The sequence below is a fragment of the Gallus gallus genome (genome assembly GCF_016699485.2).
Source record: "Gallus gallus isolate bGalGal1 chromosome 37 unlocalized genomic scaffold, bGalGal1.mat.broiler.GRCg7b 37_unloc3, whole genome shotgun sequence".
NCBI lineage: Eukaryota > Metazoa > Chordata > Aves > Galliformes > Phasianidae > Gallus > Gallus gallus.
Window position 1 is genome coordinate 91,454 of NW_024095969.1, and position 20,931 is coordinate 112,384.

Sequence of the window (20,931 nt, forward strand, 5' to 3'; positions counted from 1 at the left end):
GAAATGCTTGGGGCCCTACCGGCACACTTGATAGCTTTTCCAGTGCCTCTTCAATAGTCCAATTACTCCTCAAAGTACTCAGAATACTACGTGCTGTTGAATTACAATTTTGGAGCGCGCACTGTTTTAACATCACTCCTCTCATATACTCTGGCACCCCTGCCTTTTCAATAGCCCCGGCTACCTTATCTATGAATGCCCCAAAGTCCTCATCTCTACCTTGTCGGATCCCCATATAAAATGGCAATCCATCAGGCACCTTAATCTTGTCCATGGCCTGTCTAGCTAAATACATAGTTTCTCGACATTTATCTGGCCCTAATAGTGCTTGGGCTTGTGTTCTGAAAAAAGGCCCTAGCCCTAAGAGTTCTTCGATAGTTACACCATGTAGTGGGTCTCCCGGCTGCCTAGCCTTTGAGACACTCTGATGGCACAGTTCTTGCCAATATGCATTAAACAACAGCTGTTGATGTTGTGAAAGGATCAATTTTGCTATTGCCCGACAATCGGATGGCAGCAATATCTGCGTACTCCAAATATAATCCAATATCTGCTTAGCTGGCTCGCTTTTTACCCCAAACTGACTAACTGTAGATCGTAGCTGCGATAATAATTTCCAATCTAAAGCTGTGATGGTGGCCTGCATCCCTCCCGCAGGATTAGAGGCATATATCACCGGAAACACCATGTGCCGCACGGCCTCCACTGCATCGTTATCCCCCGCCTCCATGCAGGCCCGTGCCAGCGCTGCCCAAGGTTCCCGCCTCTCCCGTGCAATGGCCCCCGCTAGGTCACTCTCTGCCCCAGGGATCGGCTCACTGCTCGGAGGGTTTATTGGGCCCATTGTAATAGGCGCAGGTGAACTACCCGGCGCGGCCGTAACTAGGGGCGGGGGTGGGGCACTTGGCCCCAAACATGCTGACGTGGCGTGCTCCGCGGCCGGCGGCAAGACTAAGGTAGTCACTGCAGGGGGCAACAGACAATCTGGCCACCCATTGTAATCCTTATTTCTCCCCTGTGCAGTACCGGCCTGTTCTGCTGCCTTCTTTTCTGCTTGGTGCTGCAACAGCTCATTGTGAACTGCTCTCCACAGTTTCCCGCATTTTTTTGCTGTCTTATCATCATCTAAAACTGCTTGCCAAATTGCATCCCCAAATTTACGCCATTCTGTAAGGTCATGTACTAAATGTGGGTCTTGAAAAAACCCTTTCGCATTGCCATAAGCTAATAACCCGGGGAGTTCCTTCTGTAAGTCTACTCCCTTAATTTGTCGTTTTCTCAAAAAACAAGTAAATAAATCATAAGCCGCTTGCCTTTCCATCCCTTATCTGTCAGCGCGCGCTATTGCAGCCTTACAAGGTCTCGGCGGCCCATATCGGCCAGGCTCTCCGATGAGGTCACCTAGGGCTCGGCACTCCTCTCTCTGGTTCCCGAGTGCTTTAGCCGTCCTCGCTGCTTTAGGACCCGAACTCCTTCGCTGTCCCACCGTGGTGCGCCGTTACTGGATCACGTCGGGGTCACCATTTGTAGGAAATCAGCGGGAGACAAGTCTCATGCTTTCACGATCAACAAGTCTCTGCTTTATTGAAGCACACGCAGGCATCTATACGATAGTTAATGAGCTACTACATATGCCAAATTGGGTTCTCTTATTGGTTAGTTCTTTACGTGAGAAAGTAACCATCAACGCTAGATACTGTGACAGTCCCGTGATGAATGCCCGATTGTTTACCGCATACCACTCAATTTTCTTAACTGCAGCATGTTCTTATCACTTCCTTGCTCCTGAGGGCAGCACGACCTTGCCTGGTTTAATGAGCAGGGCCCTATCTCCTTACCAGCTGCATCCCATCATGGCCCCTCTCCCGGAGCCAGTGCTCCGGGTCCCAAAAGCTCTCCACAAGAGCGCAGCCCCAAGAGAAGGACATAGCTGAGTTATTGTGGGGGCTTCCTCCAGGCAAGCTGCAGCACCCACTGCAAGCAACGGGCAGCATCACCTCAGCCTGCTCGTCCTCCTCCTTGGGTCTGTGCTGCTCCACGGCTTCAGGAGCCCACGGTGCGTGGCGGCATCTCACCGGGCTCTGCACACCGGGGACACAGTGACAGAGATGCGGAGGAAGGGACAGCTGACGGGGAACTCCTGCGTCCTCCTGGAGCAGGGTGCAGCTGGGATGTTGAGCTCTGAGGCTGCTCCTCACGGAGCCGCCTTGGCAAGTAGCATCTCCTGCCCCGTAGTCCATGTCTTCCCAAATCTGCGAGCTGGGATGCTCCGCTCGGGAGACTTCAAAGCCCAGCACAGAGCGTTGGCTGTGCCATCACGACGTTCGCCCCAGCATCCATCACCCTTGCGGCGGAGACATCAAACGCATCTCCAAATAGCTCCCCAGGCGCAGGCACCATGCCAGCTCAGCTGCTCTCCTCTCCCGGCCCACCCTGGGATGGCAGGCAGGCAGGCAGGCACACACCGCAGCCCCACGCAGGAGCCCTCACTGCAGCGGCCACAGCCATGGGGCAGCCCCACATCCACGGGGCACACTGCTAAGCGGGGCTGCAGTCCTCACACTGCTCCGTGCCGTTACCCGGTCCCCACGGACAGCAGGTGACCCGGCATATGCTGGCAGCACGCTGGCCCCAGCAGGGGATGTGGGCTGACGTGGTGGCAGGGAACAGCACTGAGCACGGTGGGGATTTCTGCCTCCACCAGGAGACACTGCGCTCTGTCACGGGAGAACTGCCTCGCTCTGCCCTCATCCTTCCACTCTGACTCACACAACAGCCAAACCTCAGCTTGTTTCTCCTTATCCACGCTTAACAGACCCCTCTGTGAAACAGCCTCGTGGACTTCTCCCACATCCTATTCTGAGGAGGCTCACACCTATGTCGATGATGTGACTGTTGAAGACCTCGACAGGATACCTGGAACACCACTTGTATATTCCAAAGAAAACGTCTGCCATGGCAGCCTCACAGTAAGGAACTTCTTCCCAACACCTGGTCTAAACATACACTCTCCCACTTCCACACTTCTTCCTCTTCATGCAACCCAGGCTACGCTTGGCCTTCTGGGCAGCGAGCACACCTTGCCAGCTCGCGCTCAATCTCTCAGCAGTCCACGCTCCCAAATCCTTCTCCACGGGGCCGCTCTCCAGCCGTTCTCCACCCAACCCACGTCAGTGCTTGAGATCACCCCGACCCAAATGCAGGGCCTTGCTCTCGGCCTCGCTGAACTTCCTCACGCTGGCATGGGCCCACCTCTAAGGCTCTCCACGTCCCTCTGAATACCATCCCTTCCCTCTAACGCCTCACCTGCACCACTCAGCTCAGTATCGCCTGCACACACGACGAGGGTGCACACGATCCCACTCTCCCTGTCGCCTATCAAGATGTTCAAGGGATCCGCTTCCATCACCACTCCCAGCACTGAGCCCTGAGGAACGCCGCTCGTCACCGCGCTCCACTTGGACACTGAGCCGCCGACTGCAGCTCCCTGAGTGCCACCATCCAGCCACTTCCTTATCCAGCCACTGCTCCACCCATCACCCCCAGAAGGACGGCCTAAGCTTAGTGCTACAAAACATAACAAATCCTGAAGGAATAAAAAGATGCACCAAAGGCTCTGCAGGCCGTAACAAAAGCACTCTCCATCAAACGACCATCCCTCTTCTTTCACTTTGGGCCGTGGCCGATTCAATTCCTCCATGCCGCTTGCTCTGTGCTTTGGTCAGAAATCCTCTCCGGCTTTCTTCTGAACTTGGGAACAACAAAGAGCAGAAGAGGAGAGCAGTCAGAAGAAAGACAAGTGAGAATACGGGGGACAAAGCAAAGCAGAGAGGAGTGTAGAGGCAGAAGAAAGAGGAGAGAGGATACAGAGAAGAAAGAGCAGTAGAAGAGGAGTGCAGATGCAGAATAAAGACAAGTCTGGCAACAGGAAACAAAATCCAACAGAAGAGCAGTGCTGATGCAGAGGGAAAAGGAGTGAGGATGATGCAGGGGAATAAGAACAGGAGAAGAGTGAGAATGCAGAGGAAAGAGCAGGGAGGATAGAAAAGAAGGGAGAGCCTAAGAGGTGGGCAGATGGAAAAGGAGTGAGGGAAGAAAGAAGAGCAGAAGAGTAGAGCCAATGCAGAAGAAAGAGGAGTGAGGAAGCAGGGAAACATACAGCAGAAGAGAAAAGCAGATGCAGGTGGAAGTGCAGTGGTGAGATGCAATGGAAACCATCAGAAGAGTGAGGATACAAGGAGGAAAGAACAGCAGAAGAGGAGCACAGCTGCACGAGAATGAGCAGTGAGAATACAGGGAAGAAAGAGGAGGAGGAGAGCAGATGCAGAAGAAAAGAGACGTCACGTTACAGGGAAGAAAAGCAGGGCAGACTGAAGTACGGAGAGGAAGCAGGTGAAAAAAACACTGCAAGAGCAAGGATAGAGATGAAAGAGCAGTGAGGATACACAGAGGATAGAACAGCAGAAGAGAAGCAGAAGAGAAAAAACAGGAAAAGAGTGAGAATGCAGACGGAAAAGCAGGGAGAATACAGGGAAGAACCAAGAGCGTAAGAGAAGTGCAAATGCAAAAGCAAGCGAGGCTACAGGGAAGAAAGGACAGCAGAAGGGGAGTGCAGGTGCAGATCCCCCAAACACAGCACTCCCTGCCCGCTAGGGTTGCGGGTGCGACGCAGTCACCACAATGACGTCGAGGATCAATGCCGGGTAATTCAGTGAGCGTTCCAACAAAGAATCAAGGAAAAAACTGCCAGGCAAAACTAAGAAACCTCTGGCAACAGGTCTTCAACGTTACGCGTAGAGTCCTTTGGAACAGGAGTTGTTTCTGTGTCAACAACTTGAAGATCAATTCAGGCAACGGCTACTAAAGAAAAACGAGGTCACATAACATGGAGAGCAAAGAAGAGAAGAGAGAGGAAACAGAGAGGTGCCAGCACTGCCACCCGGGGTGGGCAGCAGGCTGCTGGTGCCAGCGTCATCATGGGCTGGCGGCCAGCACTGGTCCACGCTGTCACCGCGTCGCCGTGGCGACGTTTGTGACACGGCCACCCGGGAGGGGTATGAAGGCGGTGCACGCTGGTGGGTCCTGCATCCTGAAGGAGCATCTGGTAGAGAGCAGACGCACCTGAAGGGATGAGCTCCGGCATGGCTGGCGCCAACAAGGAGCAACCCGCTGGCACGAGGCGGAACAGGATGAGCTTCTGCGAGGATGGCCCCGCAGTGAGGCGTGCCTCCATACCCACCTGCACCGACACCGAAGGTACACGGCTCCACAGCCACCACAGGAGCGCTGCTGCAGCCAATCTTGGCACGCAGACGACACTTTCCATCTGCCACCTCACTCCCGCCTGGCAGCGGGAGGGCTGCCGGGAAGCGGCAGGTGCAGAGTGTGACCCGCTTTTCCTTTGCCCTCCAGAGCGAGTTGCCGTCTGGGATGCGGTGGCCGCCTACGTACAAGAGCACCTCCTGGTGCAGAAGGTGGGTTGGATGCCGGGTTCCTCCTCTCCCTGTCTGCCTCAGCCAAGACTTCCTCCCACTCTTCCCCTCCACAGAAAGCAGGAAACTCACCCCACGTGTCTCTACTGGGCATGCCATGGGCTTCCTGCAAATCCCGCAGGATCACCTGTGCTGGGCGCTGTCCTGTCTCAGGGCTGATCCCGCTCGCGGGAAGCCTCTGGATCCCATCAGGCTGCTTCTGCCCTGACTGCTGTGCTGCATTTGGGAGGGCGAGGGGAAGGAGAGGACTGTGCAGCCCCTTCCCAAAGCCATTCCCGATGCCCTGGCTCGTGCCTCTGAACAGCGGGAGAGGGCTCCTGAGCTCCAGTCCCTGCCTTGGACCGCTACATGGGCTCTTCCTCCAGCCAGCCGGCCCATAACCCTGCCGCCCTTCCTTTCTCTACCACTTGTAGGGGGTCTGGATTCCCACCTTCGGATCCTTTGACACCATCTCCAGAGACATCAGGACTGAGGACGGGACCGTGACTCTGCGGTGGCCCGTCTTTCACTTGTCTGGAAACCTCATAGCCGTGCACCACCTCAAGCCCCGCAGGGAGTCCCTGCCAGGTAGGAGGGAGGATTAAAGCTTTGTTGGCTTCACGCACAGGGCCAACAGGGCCACCGCCTCCATTCTCCAAAGCAAACCTCCCCCTCGGAGGAGCCCGTCCAAACACGGGGCCGTTCTGGCTGATGGCCACAAGAAGCAGTTCCAGGGAAGCACTGCGGAAAACCAACCGTATCATCAACTCCGTCCCTCCCATTTTTCAGCCCATAGGAAGCTGGAGCCGCTCAAGAGCAGCGAGGTGGCCGCAGCTGCCTCTGTGACCTGGCAGACAGCGCAGGCTTGCATCCAAAGCACCGTGTCCCTGCTCTCTGGCTGCCTGAAGAATGGGGAGAACGTTGCCGTTGTCTTCAAGGACATTGGAGTGCTCCACATCGATGGACTGACCTTCCACATGAAATTCTATTACGACTTCCTTGAGAAGCTGTCAGGGAAAGAGAAGTTCAGGAAAGCTCTTCTCAAGGTGAGCTGTAGCTTTCTACCACCAGCACCTGGCCAGCTGCTCGTGCCGTGCAAGTGCTGCGGTGCCGTCAGCCCTCCCTGCCTTGGGCTCCTTGTGCGCCCAGTGCCTCAGCCGTCACAAGGACGTCCCACATCCTCCCTGTTCCTCCCCTGCAGGCCCCCTGGCTGCTGGACATGGTGGTGTCCCGAGCGGCACCGGTGGCCTCCCTGGCACTCTCTGGCTGCCTCGTCGTCTTTCCCAAGTGAGTATGTTGGGGGCTGTAGCTGCTGCTTGCTGCAGCTGCTCAGCTCTCATGCCGTAGCATTTGTTCCTGGTGACCATGGGTGTCCCTGCCCTGCCCACGAGAATATGGCATAGAATCATCGCATCATTTGAGCTGGAAGGAACCCGGAAAGGGCACCTAGTCCCACTCCCCTGCAGGGAACAGGGACACCTACCGCCACATCAGGTTGCTCTCAGCCTGGCCCTGCTGAAGCCTTTAGAAAGCAGTGGCCATCATGCAGCATGAAAATGGGCCTGTCAGCAGGCAATCAGAGAGAGCAACAAGGATTGGTGGAGCGCTGCGTCCCACCGCTCACTGTCGTCTCCTCGCGTACAGGTTTCAAATGGAGTTTGTCCCCAAACCACCACCTGGGATATGCCGCAGGTCCTCAGGAGGCATCCCTGCGGAGGGGAAACCAAAGGAAGAGGAGGCTTTGCCACCTCTCGCCCAGGGCAAGAAAGGTAAAGCAGCATCCAGCGCCTTTCCAGGGCACAAGCCACCAACTTGAGATGGGAAATCCCTTGCTGAACTTACGTCAAAGCTTCATGCCAGCTCAGCACGGCCTCTTCCCACGAGGAATTGTTGGCCTCTCCAAAACCAAGGCGCTGGCTGTGACGTGCCCCCATCCCTGGCTATGGCAGGAGCACCTTGGCACCTTAGGCCCCGCCCTCCCCCAACAAAAGGATATGGTTTCCAAAAGTCACCCTGTCAGCTCATCGTCACCACCCAGCTCCGCTTTCCCAAAGCCAGCGTCACTAATGCACTCCCAAAAGAGAGTCCCAAGATGGCAGAGAGGGGGAGTGGGGCCAGAGATGGTTTCAGGGAGGGTCTGCGGGCAGCACAGATGTCAGCAGTGGGGGGAGCAGAGCGGCCCTCTCGCATGTTCTGGGAACAGGCCTGAGCGCCCCTGGTGAGTGAGCCAAAGGGTTGACGGTGAGTCTCCTCTGCCTTCCCAATCCCAGTGAGATTTGCTGGCAAGCCAACCTTCATCAAACGCTTGAGCTCGGACAGTCTAGATGGAGGAAAACTCCGAAGGATAAGGAGCTTACTGCGCAAGGAGAGCTCTACGTCCAGGTGAGGCTGGAGGCTCTGGCTTGGGATGTGCATGGGGGTGATTGACTGAGCCAATGAGAGCCCATTCCCTAGCCCCAAAGGGTCCCTGTTTCTGGCTGCCCAACAGTGCTGGGATGGGGATGCCAGGAGCCCCCCAGCTCACAGGGCTGGCCCCTCTCTGGATCCCACGGGGGAGAGCCACGGGGCAGCCGCTGAGCTGTCTGTGGGGAAGGCTGCTTTGCAGCCAAGGGTCCTGGCTCCGGCTTGCAGGATGCGGCCCCAAAGCCATCACCCACTCAGGCGGACCCCTCCCACTCTGTCCTTTCAGTCTGCTGCCAGCCATCCCTGGAGTGCCTGAAGACCAAAAGCAGCCGCTGACCTGCCAGCTGCAGGGCCAGGCAGAAACCAACAGCCAAGAAGACCTGGGCCGAGCCCCGGGAACCAAACACGTGAGCTTCCGTGAGGAAGAACAGGAAGCGGAAAAAGCCCATCGTGTGGCTGCAGAGCTGAAGTTGCCCAAAGCCAACGAATCTTTCAGCAAAGATTCCAGACCTTCCTCAAGGGCTCAGTCCAGCCCGTCACAGGCATCGCAAGGCACTCCATCCCGGCTTCCACTTCTGGCATGTGACTCAGTCAGACTTCTCAGGCGCAGGGCTAAGAAGAGCAGGCAGAAAGAACCTGAGGAGATGGAAGCATCAACATCTCAGGCTGAGGCCAGCCAGCCGCAGGAGTCCTCTGCCGACAGAGCTGGATTGCTGCCACCGATAAACGAAGAAACACAGTCTCCTCAGCGTCAGCCTCCAAACACCAAAGCCCCACCGCGCAGGAAGGGCGCACCCTACCCACGCTGATGCGGGCATGGGGCGCCCATGAGCTCCAAGAGCTCCACTCGAGCTGGCTGCAAAACAGATGCGTGAATCCCATCTGCATCATATCTAATCCTACACCAGGCTGACCAGGGCCCCAACCAACCTGGCCTTCAACACTGCCACGGACGTGGCGTCCACAAGCTCTCTGGGCATCCACTTCCAGCATCACACCATCGTCTCTGGAAAGACCTTCTCCCTGACATCCAATCTTCATTGTCCCTCCCTCTGTCAATAAAGCCTTACCATGGGCCTATCCCATAGAAATCTCCACAATGCCTGTGGCAGTGTCATTGCATCTTTGGACGCCAGCTCTGGTGCTGGCGGAGGGAGAAAGAATTGTGAGAGGGCATCAGAACATCTCACGATGCTTTCCTTGATGCCAAAGGAAATCCAGCGTCTCACTTGGCTCGGCTGTCTGAGCTTTTCTGCTGAAGGGGAAGACCAAAAATGAAGTCAGCTTCAAATTGGTGCGGCAGCTCAGAGCTCTCAGAGGATACCAGGGATCCTTGGGAGGCCCTTTCCAAGTGGAAGATTGCGTCCTATAAAAAAAATCACAGAATCATTGAATCGTAGAAATGCATAGAATCGTACAATAACCACAGTGACCATCAAGTTTCACTTCCCACCCCCCGCCCCGCTATGTGCAGTATTGCCAGCCACTAGACCAAAATGCCCTGTGCCACATCCAGCCTGGCCTTGAATGCCTCCAGGGATGGGGCATCCACAACCTCCTTGGGCAACCTGTTCCAGTGCCTCACCAGTCTCTTGGGGAAAAACTTCATTCTCAGATCCAACTTAAACCTCCCCTGTCTCCCCTGAAGACCACTCCTGCATGTCCTATCACAACCCACCCTTGGAAACAGCCATTCCCCCTCCTGCTTAGACGCTCCCTTTAAGTACTGGAAGGCCACCAGGAGGTCTCCATGGAGCCTTCTCTTCTCCAAGCTAAACCATCCCAGTTCCCTCCACCTTTCCTCATACGAGAGGTGCTCCAGCCCTCTGACCATCTTAGTGGCCCTCCTCTGGACCCACTCCAAAAACTTCCCGTCTTGCGGAGAAGAGAGAATAAAGGTAAGACAGACGCTCAGAAGGACAAGAGCAAAAGCAGAGAAGAACAGGCACAGGTAAGAAAGAAGAGCAGAAGAGGAGGAGAAGAAAAAGAGAGGATGAAGGTAAGAAAAACAAGCGGGCGGGGAGAAGAGCTCAAGAAGGAATGAGTGGGTGCAGGTAAGACTGAACAGCAGAAGTGGAGAGGAGCTGAAGAGGAGAAGTATGAAAAGTAGAGCAAAAGTAGAGGAGGTGGAAAGAGAGGAAAGAGGCAAGAGAGAAGAGAGGAAGAGCAGAGAAAGAACAGAGCAGTAGAGAAGAGCGGACAGTGCTGTGAAAAGAAGAACAGTGCCACAGAGCAGGTGAAGAAGAACAAAGAGCAGAAGAGGAGTGTAGATGAAGAAGAGGTGTGAGGGCACAAGGAAGAAAGATCAGAAGAGAAGAGGAGTGCAGTAAGAAGAAGGAGGAGAGAAGATACGGGAAAAAGAACAGCAGAAGGGTGCAGATGCGGAAGATGAGAGATGACACAGGGAACAACAAAGAGCAGAAGAGGAGAGCAGTCAGAAGAAAGACAAGTGAGAATACAGGGGACAAAGCAAAGCAGAGAGGAGTGCAGAGGCAGAAGAAAGAGGAGAGAGGATACAGAGAAGAAAGATCAGCAAATCTCGTATATTGTTTCAGCTGCGTGTACATTTATAGTGTGGATAATAGGCTCATACCTATTGCTAAAGTGGAGCTCAGGATTGGCTCGCTAGTCAGTGTCAACTAAGCCTATCTTTGTGCTCTCAGCAAACACTCCCTTACAGACTTCTCAAAAAACACTGTTGCCGGCTTTCTCCATTGCCATCCTGTTCTCCTGTTCCTTGTTCTCATACATGACCTTGCGCGTAACAAGCTTGCTTAACCAGCTGCACAGAGAAATGGAGCTACTGGAAACAGTCCAATGTAGGGCCACCAAGATGGTCAATGGAGTACTTCTGTGAGGAAAGGTGGGGAGCTGGGGCTGCTCAGCCTGGAGGAGGCTCAGGGAGAGTCTCATCAGTGTCTCTAAGCACCTGAACAGAGGGTGCACACAACACAGCCAGGCTGTGTTCAGCAGCACCCAGCGCCAGGACCAAAGGTGATGGGCACCGACTGGAACACCAGGACTCTGTCTGAAAAATCAGGAAATACTCTACTTTTTCTGAAGCACAGAAAATAAGAAGTTTAGGTAAGGAAAGAGGAGCAATCAGCACCTCGACGGTTCAGTTGCTTAAGCAGATAGGAGCTGGTAACTACTGCTCCAGCACAGCCTCACTCCAGTTGCAGACAGCTCCCCATGTTGCCATTCCAGCTGCTCGCTCTGCTCACATTCCAGCTGGACAGGCCTTACTGCAGGCAGCCATTGTGACACATGCAGAAGGATGACGGACCACAACAACACTGAGGCACACACTGTCCCGTGAGTCACACAGCACATAAACACGGGGGAAAGAGGCTGAGACAGAGCCTGACTGTGTGCTGCTCATCAGAGCATGGAGTTATTAAGACACTCAGCTCAGTAAGGGCACTGACTGAGGTAAAACATACAGTTCCCACACGACAAAAAATTGTCCTTGGCCTAAGAATAACTTCCAACACAATCACAAAATCAATCTGTAATCCCGGCCTTTGAAACAAACAAACCCGGAATTCCATAGAGCACAGAATATGGAAGGGACACATAAGGACCATCCCGCGCAACTCCAGGCTCCGCACACCAACACCCGCAGTCAGACCCGACGCTGACATCCTTGTCCCGACGCCTCTTCGGCTCCGGCAGCTCAGGGCTGTCACCGCTGCCCTGGGCACTTTGGCCCACGCCCACCGCCCCGCAGCCAACAACCCTTTCCCGATCCCCACCCGGACCCTCTCCTTCGCTTCACGACCGCAACGGCAGCGCGAACGGATCGCAAACCGCGCCGCAGCCGCCAAAGCACTCCGCGACCTCTGCGGTACGGACCGCCTTTCCCCACACACACAGCGACACCGCCAAACGACGCGCAGCTCACACACACACAGGGAATGCCGCAGCGCAGCGCCATGGCGGGGCCACAACGGCAGCCGCGGCCTCACGGCCCCGTCCGGCACAGCTCAGCACAGCAAGGAACAGCAAAGAACAGAACAGAACAGAACAGAACGGCCCGGCCCGGCCGCCCCGCAGCGGCCCCAGCACCAGGCCGCGCCTCGAGGCACAGCGCCGTCCCGCCCGACCCCTCGCGGACCCCTCGCGGACCCCCGCGCGCCCCGGCCCGAACCCGCAGCGCCCGCAGCGCCCGGCAACGCCAACGGCAACGCCGACGCCGACGCCGACGCGGACGGAGCCCAACGGACGCTCACGGCTCTCCGCCTCACCGCGCTCACCGCACGCCGCTCTCCGCCTCACCGCAGCCCGGCGCCGCCCGGATGCAGGCCCTCAGCCGGAAGCGGCCCCGGCCCGGCCCCACGCATGCGCGCTCCTCCCGAGCGGCGCTCGCACCGCTTCCCGCTGTGCTCGGCGCCCCCCGGGCCGGAGCGAGGCTGCGCGGCGGCCATTGGCTGCGGGCGGCTCCTCCCCGCGCCTCGGGCAGCTCGGGCAGCTCGGGGCCGTGCGGGGACGGCCGTGCGGGGACGGCGAGCCCCGGGCCCCGCGCCGCCCGTGTGCGGGCCGTGCGATCGCCGCTAACGGCCGGCCCCGCTCGGTGCGTTGCAGCCGGGAGCGCCTGGCACCGCGCTGACCGTCCGCCCGTGGAGCCGGCAGCGGAGGACGAGCGGCGGCACGACGAGGACCGGCACGACGACGACGACGACGACGACGAGGACGAGGACGAGCGGAGCCTGCGGACGGCCCTCAAGAAGCTGCGGCTGGACGCGGCGCGGTGAGTGGCGCGGAGCGGTGCGCGGCTGTCGGTACGCGCTCGCGTCCCCTTCTTGGGAGCCTTTCCTCGTTTCCCCTTCTTGGGAGCCTTTAACGGCGTTGGGCGGAAAGGCGCCCTGCTCTGAGCAGCGCTTCCGAAGGGCCGTCCCTTCAGTGCCGGTGCCGGTGCCGGGCAGACGCGGCAGCGCAGCGCAGCGCAGCGCTTCGGCGCTCCTTTCGTGCCGTCTCCCGGCCAACCTCCGCAGCGGCAGCACGAAGCCGCGGGGCGATCTGCCCAAAGCGGCGGCTCCGCGCACTGCTGCGGTGCGGTCACCCCGCGGGGCACCGAGCGGCTCCTTCCCGCGCTGCCCTGCCGTGCCTGCAGGCCCCGAGCGTTGCTGTTCTCCGCCTCAGGGGCTCCCGAGCTCATGCAGCCTGCCGTGCTGCTACGGGGCACTCCCGGGCGCAGTGGCGAGCTTTGGCACCGCTCGTTCGTGCTGCCTCAGGAACGGATCCTGCTGCTCAGCAACACCTCGTTGGCGAAAAAATACCCGCTGAGAGAGGAGCGAGGAATCACGCTTACAAAACAGTTGGCTTTTATTGGGTCGCCCACCACAGGCTGGGTGCAGCTCCGCCTCAGTCCCGCTGACGTTCCTTTCACGTGTCCTTGGCTTGCAAACAGGCGGCACGAGGACGAGGAGGAGCAGCAGCAGCAGCAGCAGGACGACGACGAGGACGAGGACGACGACGACGAGGACGAGGAGGAGCGCAGCCTGCGGACGGCCCTCCAGGAGCTGCGGGTGGACGCGGCGCGGTGAGTGGCGCGGAGCGGTGCGCGGCTGTCGGTACCGCGCTCAGCAGAGACGGAGCGCTCTGACAGATCTCTGGCGGGTCCCGTTTCTCACCGCTGAGTGCAGAGGAGCTCAGGGCTGCACACGCAATTGTCGCAGCCCATCACCTGAAGCTGCGGGGCCGAATCGGGATGCTGACGCCGTGCGCTGAGGCACCGCTGTAACGCGGCCCTCTCTCCTTTACCTCCTCCTCCCCCCTTCATTGCTGCTGTGAACTACCTGGATATTCAGTGCGATGCTGCCAGTAGCTCTGATAGCCAGCTTCTGCACTGCAGCTCGGTTTGGAGTGGCAGTGGCCAAGACAAAGCACCTCCAGTAAAGCCCAGTCCCTTAAACACGGAAGAACTGCGGGGAAGTACCTTTACAGCAGCAGTGTTTGCGTGCCTCTCTCTTCTGGGAGAGCCCCGCTTCCTTAAGGCTCTTCCGCTGCTCCTGTCAGGGACTGCACACCAACAGCCGTCTCAGTCTTGGAAGCAAAAAGAAAAGAGCAACACCCACGTTAGGTGCCATGAGCCACGCCACAGAGCTGCGTGAGCAACGGCACAGGTCCCGTATTTACCTACCTGTTCACCTGTTCTGACCCTGCAGGTGTGAGAGGACTGCAGGAGGACCGGCCGGTCTCTCACGGCACGGACGTTCCAGGTCTCCTGTCCTGTATCCTCCCACGTTTACGCACTGCGGCACAAAACACAAAACCCGGTCACACACACCAAAGACTCACGTCCGTTCCAGTGTTTGTGCTACAGCAGAACACGGCACAGAGGACAGACACAGTCCTCACTTTGAGGCCAGCCATGGCAGAAGAGCCACAGCTGAACCTCTGCTGAACCACCGCTGCGGGGCCTGTGGGGAAGTCACGGGAGAACTGCCTCGCTCTGCCCTCATCGTCTCACTCTGACTCACACAACAGCCAAACCTCACTTTTCCTTTCCTTATCCACGCTTCACAGATCCATCTGTGAAACAGCCCTGTGCAGCCCTCCCGCATCCCGTTCTGTGGAGGCTCACGCTTATGTCAGTGACGTGACTGTGGAAGACCTGGCAGGGTACCTGGAACACCATCTGCATATACCAAAGAAAATGTCTGCCATGGCAGAAATGATGTATTCATAACCAAACAGCAAAAACAGTCACAGTCCTAAGCGTTATCAGAAATTTAAATGGCTCGTTTGTGCCATATTTGTAATGTTCTGTTTCATGTACAGTTTAGTTTTGTAATTAAGAGAAAAACTGAACATAGTTGCATAGACTCCTGTGGCTGAAATGATGTATACTTAACTGAAAGCCATACTCAGTCACATAGTAATACAGTTTATTTTTGTAACTCGAATAAAAACTGTATATAGTCTCATAGACTGACAGAATGGTTTGTTTCGGAAGGGGCCTCTAAGATCACCTCGTTCCAACCCCCTGCTGCAGGTAGGGACACCTCCCTCGAGACCAGGCTGCTCACAGCCCCATCCAGCCTGGCGTTGAAGGCCTCCAGGGAGGGGACAGTCACAAACTCGCTGGGGAACCTGTCCAGGAATCTCTTCCCAGTCGCTGCTCTCAACCTACACTCTCCCACTTCAAAGCCGTTTCCCCTCGTGCAGTCGCTACCTGCCCTTGTAACAAGTTCCCCCCAGCTCTCCTGTAGGTGGGCTGTGAGCTGCCAGGGGGTCCTGGGGGGCACACAGCCATGCCAACATGAGGCCCCGTGGAGCCCCACAGCGAGCAGGGATGTCCCCGTCTGCTCCGCGCACAAAGGACCCGCAGGCGCCCGATGCAGCAGGGCCACCGCGCCGATCCCACCCGCCCATGTTCCTGGGGCTGCCACGGGGATGATCTCATTCTTGTGCTGCTGACAGCCCCAGGAGCCCTCCTTGGGGCACCCCAGGAGGCCTCAGCCCCTGCCACCCCGCTCCAAGGTCCTGCTGCTGGAAGGGATTGGGGGGCCGCAGGGAGATACGGGAGCCCCTCGGTGGGCTCTGCTCCCAGCATCCTCCTCCCCTCCGAGGGACAATCTTACAGATGAAACCTGGCTTTACAAGGAAAAAAGAGTCATTGGTCAGCTATTAAATAATTAATGAATAATTCCCCCAGAACTTTGAAGTGTGAAGTGGCGCAACGTGGGGCTCCAGCAGGGAAAAGGGGGACAAAATGCCCCATAGAACTCTCCTTACTGCCAACACTCCCCGGAGCACAGCAAGTGCCTGAAATCCTGCCCAAAGCAAAGCCTTTCTCCTGCTCAAGACTTGCCCAGAAAAGCCAGAGCGCAGCCCCAAGAGGACATACCTGAGTTATTGTGGGGGCTTCCTCCAGGCAAGCTGCAGCACCCACTGCAAGCAACGGGCAGCATCACCTCAGCCTGCTCGTCCTCCTCCTTGGGTCTGTGCTGCTCCATGGCTTCAGGAGCCCACGGTGCGTGGCGGCATCTCACCGGGCTCTGCACACCGGGGACACAGTGACAGAGATGCGGAGGAAGGCACAGCTGACGGGGAACTCCTGCGTCCTCCTGGAGCAGGGTGCAGCTGGGATGTTGAGCTCTGAGGCTGCTCCTCACGGAGCCGCCTTGGCAAGTAGCATCTCCTGCCCCGTAGTCCATGTCTTCCCAAATCTGCGAGCTGGGATGCTCCGCTCGGGAGACTTCAAAGCCCAGCACAGAGCGTTGGCTGTGCCATCACGACGTTCGCCCCAGCATCCATCACCCTTGCGGCGGAGACATCAAACGCATCTCCAAATAGCTCCCCAGGCGCAGGCACCATGCCAGCTCAGCTGCTCTCCTCTCCCCGCCCACCCTGGGATGGCAGGCAGGCAGGCACACACCGCAGCCCCACGCAGGAGCCCTCACTGCAGCGGCCACAGCCATGGGGCAGCCCCACATCCACGGGGCACACTGCTAAGCGGGGCTGCAGTCCTCACACTGCTCCGTGCCGTTACCCGGTCCCCACGGACAGCAGGTGACCCGGCATATGCTGGCAGCACGCTGGCCCCAGCAGGGGATGTGGGCTGACGTGGTGGCAGGGAACAGCACTGAGCACGGTGGGGATTTCTGCCTCCACCAGGAGACACTGCGCTCTGTCACGGGAGAACTGCCTCGCTCTGCCCTCATCCTTCCACTCTGACTCACACAACAGCCAAACCTCAGCTTGTTTCTCCTTATCCACGCTTAACAGACCCCTCTGTGAAACAGCCTCGTGGACTTCTCCCACATCCTATTCTGAGGAGGCTCCCACCTATGTCGATGATGTGACTGTTGAAGACCTCACAGGATACCTGGAACACCACTTGTATATTCCAAAGAAAACGTCTGCCATGGCAGCCTCACAGTAAGGAACTTCTTTGCTCCTTGGAGCCCCTTCCCGCCGCTGCCGCTGCTTTCGGGGTTTCCGCTGCGCTCACAGCACGGCGCCGGCCCCTGCCGGCCTCTGATTGGTCAGCGGCATTTCCATCCCGCCCCCGGCGGCCTCTGAGTGGTCAGCGGCAGGTCCATCCCGTTCCGTCCGGCATCTCATTGGTCAGCGGCAGCTCCGTCTCGACCTCGCTGGCCCCTCAATGGTCAGCGGCAGCTCCGTCCCGCCCCCGGTGGCATCTCCCCGGATGCGGGCAGCACCGAGACGGAAGCGCGGCAGGACGGGAGCGGTGCTGAGGACAGCGGCGCCGGAGGGGTGCGGGAGAACGGCTCCATGCCGGGGAGAGGAACCGAGCGCGGCCCGAATCCCCCCGCCGTCCCCTCCGCTCCCCTCCCCTCCGCACCCCTCCCCTCCGCTCGGCCGTGGGATGCGGGGATTTGGGACGGCTGAAGGACTCGGGGCCCCCACCGCCGCAGCGCTGCTGCCCGCATCCGGGCCGGGCCCCCCCGAGCCTCCAGCGCTGCTCCCGGTGCCCCCCGGGGCTGAGGTGGTCTGTGGGTGTAGGGGCAGTGGGGGAGATGTGGTGGGGATGTGGGAGCTGAGGCGGCTGTAGGGTAATGTGGGGCCGTGGGGGGCTGTAGGGGTGGCTCTTGGGGGCTGTGGGGGGTTACAGGAGGTATGGAGCAGTAGGTAGGTGTGAGTGGAAAATAGGGGAATGTGGGGCATTAATTGGTCTTGCTAATTCTTGACGGAGAAGGTGTGTTTAGCTGCCAAAGTCGGTGGTTTGATAGCATGTTCTGAAGCATGTTCTGAATGGTTTGGGGCCCTTCCCCTATTAGTGTTGTCCTAAGGCAGTGACGGACTTCCCTCACTCCGTAGGAACGGTTCCTGTGCAAGGGCATGGCCGTCTGCCTGTAACAGATACTGAAGGGGATGGTTGTGTGACTGCCGTGATGGAGTTGGCTTTTGAATGTCAATTGCACCCCGTTAACGTGCAGCTCTTTCTGACCCAGGCAGGAGCCGGGCAGCGGTACTGCAGCTCGTCTGGCAGCTTTGCAGCTGAGTTGGGAAGTAGAAGATGTGGCTGTGAAAGAAGAAGTCAGTTGCTGGGACGTCCCCCTGTTCTTCCCCTAGCTGTCCCCTTGCCTCAGCCAGGATTCCCCTTGCATTCCTGTAGGATTCCCTTCCATCCTCCTGGTTGTCCCTTGCTTTCCCCAAGGTTGCTCTTTCCTTTCCCATGACAGCCCACCCATCATTCTCTCAAAGCCCCAATATCCACCCCAGTGTTTCCCCAGCAAGACCCCTAGAGACGCCCTGTAGCCCCCCACAGAGCACCATACACCCTCTAGGACCTCCTCAGACCCGGTACGCCTCCCCCATAGCTGGCCCATACGCACACGGAGCCCCACAGTCCCCAGCATCACCCCATGTAACCCACTGGCCTCCTGCAGGACCCCCGTGTTTCCTCTATTTCCTCCTTCTGACCTCCTTTCCCACCTCCAAGACCCCAACCCCGGGATCTCACCGATTCCCACAGCCCCTGACAGGACCCCTGTCACCATCCCAGGAACCCCATAGCCCACCTGAGGGCCCTCCTCAACCCCATCCCCATCAAGCTCTTGTACAGCCATAGGGTGCTGGGGCAGGGGTGGCTGCTGCAGGAGAGGAATGCGGGGCTGGAGCAGGTGCAGGGCACAGCTGTGGGTGAAAGGGATGTGAGGGGCACTGTGGGTCCAGGAACGTAGGGGTTGTGGGGGCACGTGGGGAGCGGTTTGGGGTGAGAATGGAGGATGTGCGGTGGTGTTGGAGTGCACTGGTTGATTTCTTCCTGGGAGGGGATTGGGGTTCCCTTTGGCCCAAAGGTGGAGCCCTGATCCATAACCCCACATGAGCCCAGAACCCCATATAACTCTGCATGAGCCCAAGGCTCCACATGACCCATAACCGTGTGAGCACCGTAAGCCCATATGAGGCTGAGGGCAGTGGTGGGTCTGTTACTGGCTAGGTCAGGAAGTACTCTAGGGTGGCTCTGGGGCCGCTGTAGAAGAGCACTCTACATCTGCCCCTGACCCTCATCTTGGGGGGTAAGATGGGGGTGCAGGGGTTAGTGGAGGGCTAAGGAAGAGATTCCATGAGTATGAACCATAGCAGCCCCAGAGCCATCCTAGAGCAGCGCCATCACTGCCCACGGCCCATGGCCAGCAGCAGTTCCACCACAAGCTGTGTGTTGGGTCAAGGCAGCTCCTAGGTGTTGCTCTGCTTCATAGCTGCCCCAAAGTGCTCCTGTCGCCCTCCCATAGGTGTCCTTTAACTGCCCCACCACCCTGTAAGGCTTCCCCACGTCCTAGCACATCCCCCCACGTGCGTGCAGGGTGTGCAAGAAACGTTCTCATCCCTGATTTTCCATCAGGCACAGCTCTTCGTGCAGCAGCAAAGCTCCTTCCTGATTGCTGTGGCGTTACTTCACTCTCCTCAGTGAGTTCCTTCTGCTCCCGTTGGGTTGGTTGAGTTGGGTTTGTTGGGATGAGGTGGGGGCAGGGATCCCAGAGTTCTGGGGCCACATGGCATCGGGTCGCAGCGTGTTGGGGGAAGGAAGGGTCAGGGAGTCACAGGGTCTTGTGGGGGTGTGGTTCACCCAGGGCAGTGGGTCACGTATAGCCATGGGGTCACGCACATACAGGGTGATGAGATCATCTTGGCTTAAGGCTCATGTGGGGTTACGGCTCAGGGCCCCACCTTTGGGCTGCATGGACCCCCAGTCCCCTCTCAGGAAGAAATGAAACCCCTCCTACACCGCTGCCCCCTTCCTCCTTTTTTTTTTTTTTTACCTCAAACTGCTCCCCACATCCTCCCATAGCACCCCATACTCCCGCGTCCCTCTTGCAGCCCACATCTTGTCTTCTCCTGAACAGCATTCTGCTCCTGCAGGCTGTGTTGTCATATCCATTCTATATCCCCCACAACCTCCCCCACATAGCTCCTCAAGTACTTTCTCTGACCTGGTACACCTCCTCCTCCTCCAACCTGGGACCTCGCAGAGCCCCACAGTCCCCAGCAGCACCCCACGTCCCCCACGGTTCTTCAAGGATCCCTCCGATTTGAGGGAGGCTCAGACCTCCCTTTATGCCTCAGACCCCTCCTGTGTTCTCCGACTCCCACAGTCCCTGACAGGACCCCCATCACCATCCCAGGACCCCCATAGCCCACTGATGAGGAACCTCGCAGCAATCCACATCTCAGGATGGGCCTCCAGCTGTGCCCCAATGCCTTCATTAAAGACAGGAGAATGAATGAGCGTAACGGGGCACCTTTCCTCCTGACATTGCCCACTGCCTGCGTGTTGGCTGTGCCACGAGTGCGGCATTTTGTCCTCGAGCTGTGAGTGCAGGTATGTGTGCATACGGGGGGGTGTGCAGAGATGGTGCTGAGCATCAGAGTGTGCACTGCACGTGGGCGTGTGCATGGCGTCTGCGGGTGAAAGTTTTGCACGTGTGTGCGTGCAGATGGCTGTGTGCAAGGCTGGAGCTGTGCTCGTGTCTTTGTGCACGTGGGTGTGCAGAAGGATGGTGTGCACGCATGTGTGTGTGTGCATGAACACGAATGCGTGCATCAAGGTCTTTGCACAAGGCTTTTGGGTTTTGCACACACTTGCGTGCACACGAATGGAGTGCGCACACAGGGCTGTGCAAGGATGCGCTTGCACGTGTGTGAATGCACAGGCGTGTGTGCGGGGAAGTCTTTGCACGTGGGTGTATGGTTCTGCACACTGCTGTGCACACAGATGCGCGTGCAAGGGAGCAGCGGAGGCTCCTGGGAACAGGAGATTTCTGGGGGCGGCGCAACTCCCGCCAGAGTGCTGGAGAGCACAGGGCCGGGAAGCACAGCTCCGCAGCACTGCGCTCTGCACAACAGCCTGCAGGACGGCACGGAGCGCTGACAGAACCAGAACACAGCGCCATAGCAGGCACTGCAAAGGAAACAGCTCCATTCCAGCTGGAACAGTGACAGGCAGGCAGGCACTGGGGAGGGCTGCACGGCAGAGGGACGCCCTCTGTGTGCCACACCAGGAGAACCTGGAGCACGGTCTGTAAGCAGAACAGTGCCGGGATGGCAGCCTGGCGGTCCTAAGCTGCAGAGATGCTGCTCT

The 20,931-nt window shown here is 58.0% G+C and overlaps 3 protein-coding genes and 2 long non-coding RNA genes across 14 annotated transcripts; 3 read left to right on the forward strand and 2 right to left on the reverse strand.

Moving 5' to 3' along the window:
* The first annotated feature begins 5,008 nt into the window (after nt 1-5,008).
* Nucleotides 5,009-8,683, forward strand: LOC107057271. 3 transcript variants are annotated; one of them, XM_040656906.2, is made up of 7 exons: nt 5,009-5,474; nt 5,906-6,059; nt 6,261-6,517; nt 6,673-6,758; nt 7,116-7,240; nt 7,742-7,853; nt 8,161-8,683. In XM_040656906.2, exons 1-7 carry the CDS (start codon nt 5,130-5,132, stop codon nt 8,681-8,683), a joined length of 1,602 nt encoding a protein of 533 aa, XP_040512840.1. In that variant the 5' UTR covers nt 5,009-5,129. The 3 variants fall into 3 exon arrangements, with proteins under 3 accessions (XP_040512840.1, XP_040512841.1, XP_040512839.1); XM_040656907.2 differs by lacking the exon at nt 7,116-7,240 and having other exon boundaries at nt 5,009-5,256; nt 5,413-5,474; nt 6,261-6,758; XM_040656905.2 differs by lacking the exon at nt 7,116-7,240 and having other exon boundaries at nt 6,261-6,758.
* On the reverse strand, nt 5,923-12,200 carry LOC121108777. Its single transcript, XR_006932577.1, has 5 exons — nt 12,122-12,200; nt 7,314-9,240; nt 6,955-7,180; nt 6,138-6,478; nt 5,923-6,052 (listed from the first exon to the last, which is right to left on the reverse strand). It is a non-coding gene; the product is annotated as an uncharacterized LOC121108777 (long non-coding RNA).
* Nucleotides 11,636-14,805, forward strand: LOC121108770 (serine/arginine repetitive matrix protein 3-like). Of its 2 annotated transcripts, XM_040656916.2 has the most exons (4): nt 11,636-12,624; nt 13,285-13,416; nt 14,042-14,107; nt 14,403-14,805. In XM_040656916.2, the coding sequence occupies exons 1-4, from the start codon at nt 11,792-11,794 to the stop codon at nt 14,563-14,565; spliced, it is 1,194 nt and encodes a 397-aa protein (XP_040512850.1). In that variant the 5' UTR covers nt 11,636-11,791; the 3' UTR covers nt 14,566-14,805. The 2 variants fall into 2 exon arrangements, with proteins under 2 accessions (XP_040512850.1, XP_040512849.1); XM_040656915.2 differs by having other exon boundaries at nt 14,042-14,805.
* LOC121108774 lies at nt 13,413-16,825 on the reverse strand. Its single transcript, XR_005843432.1, has 4 exons — nt 15,727-16,825; nt 14,017-14,128; nt 13,813-13,919; nt 13,413-13,566 (listed from the first exon to the last, which is right to left on the reverse strand). It is a non-coding gene; the product is annotated as an uncharacterized LOC121108774 (long non-coding RNA).
* Nucleotides 16,826-16,971: 146 nt separating this feature from the next.
* Nucleotides 16,972-20,084, forward strand: LOC124417573 (basic proline-rich protein-like). 7 transcript variants are annotated; one of them, XM_046906057.1, is made up of 4 exons: nt 16,972-17,099; nt 17,798-17,882; nt 19,195-19,259; nt 19,946-20,084. In XM_046906057.1, the coding sequence occupies exons 1-4, from the start codon at nt 16,987-16,989 to the stop codon at nt 19,950-19,952; spliced, it is 270 nt and encodes an 89-aa protein (XP_046762013.1). In that variant the 5' UTR covers nt 16,972-16,986; the 3' UTR covers nt 19,953-20,084. The 7 variants fall into 7 exon arrangements, 6 of the variants coding, with proteins under 6 accessions (XP_046762013.1, XP_046762011.1, XP_046762009.1 ...); XM_046906053.1 differs by having other exon boundaries at nt 16,986-17,331; XM_046906056.1 differs by having other exon boundaries at nt 16,986-17,331; nt 17,802-17,882.
* Nucleotides 20,085-20,931: the final 847 nt, after the last annotated feature.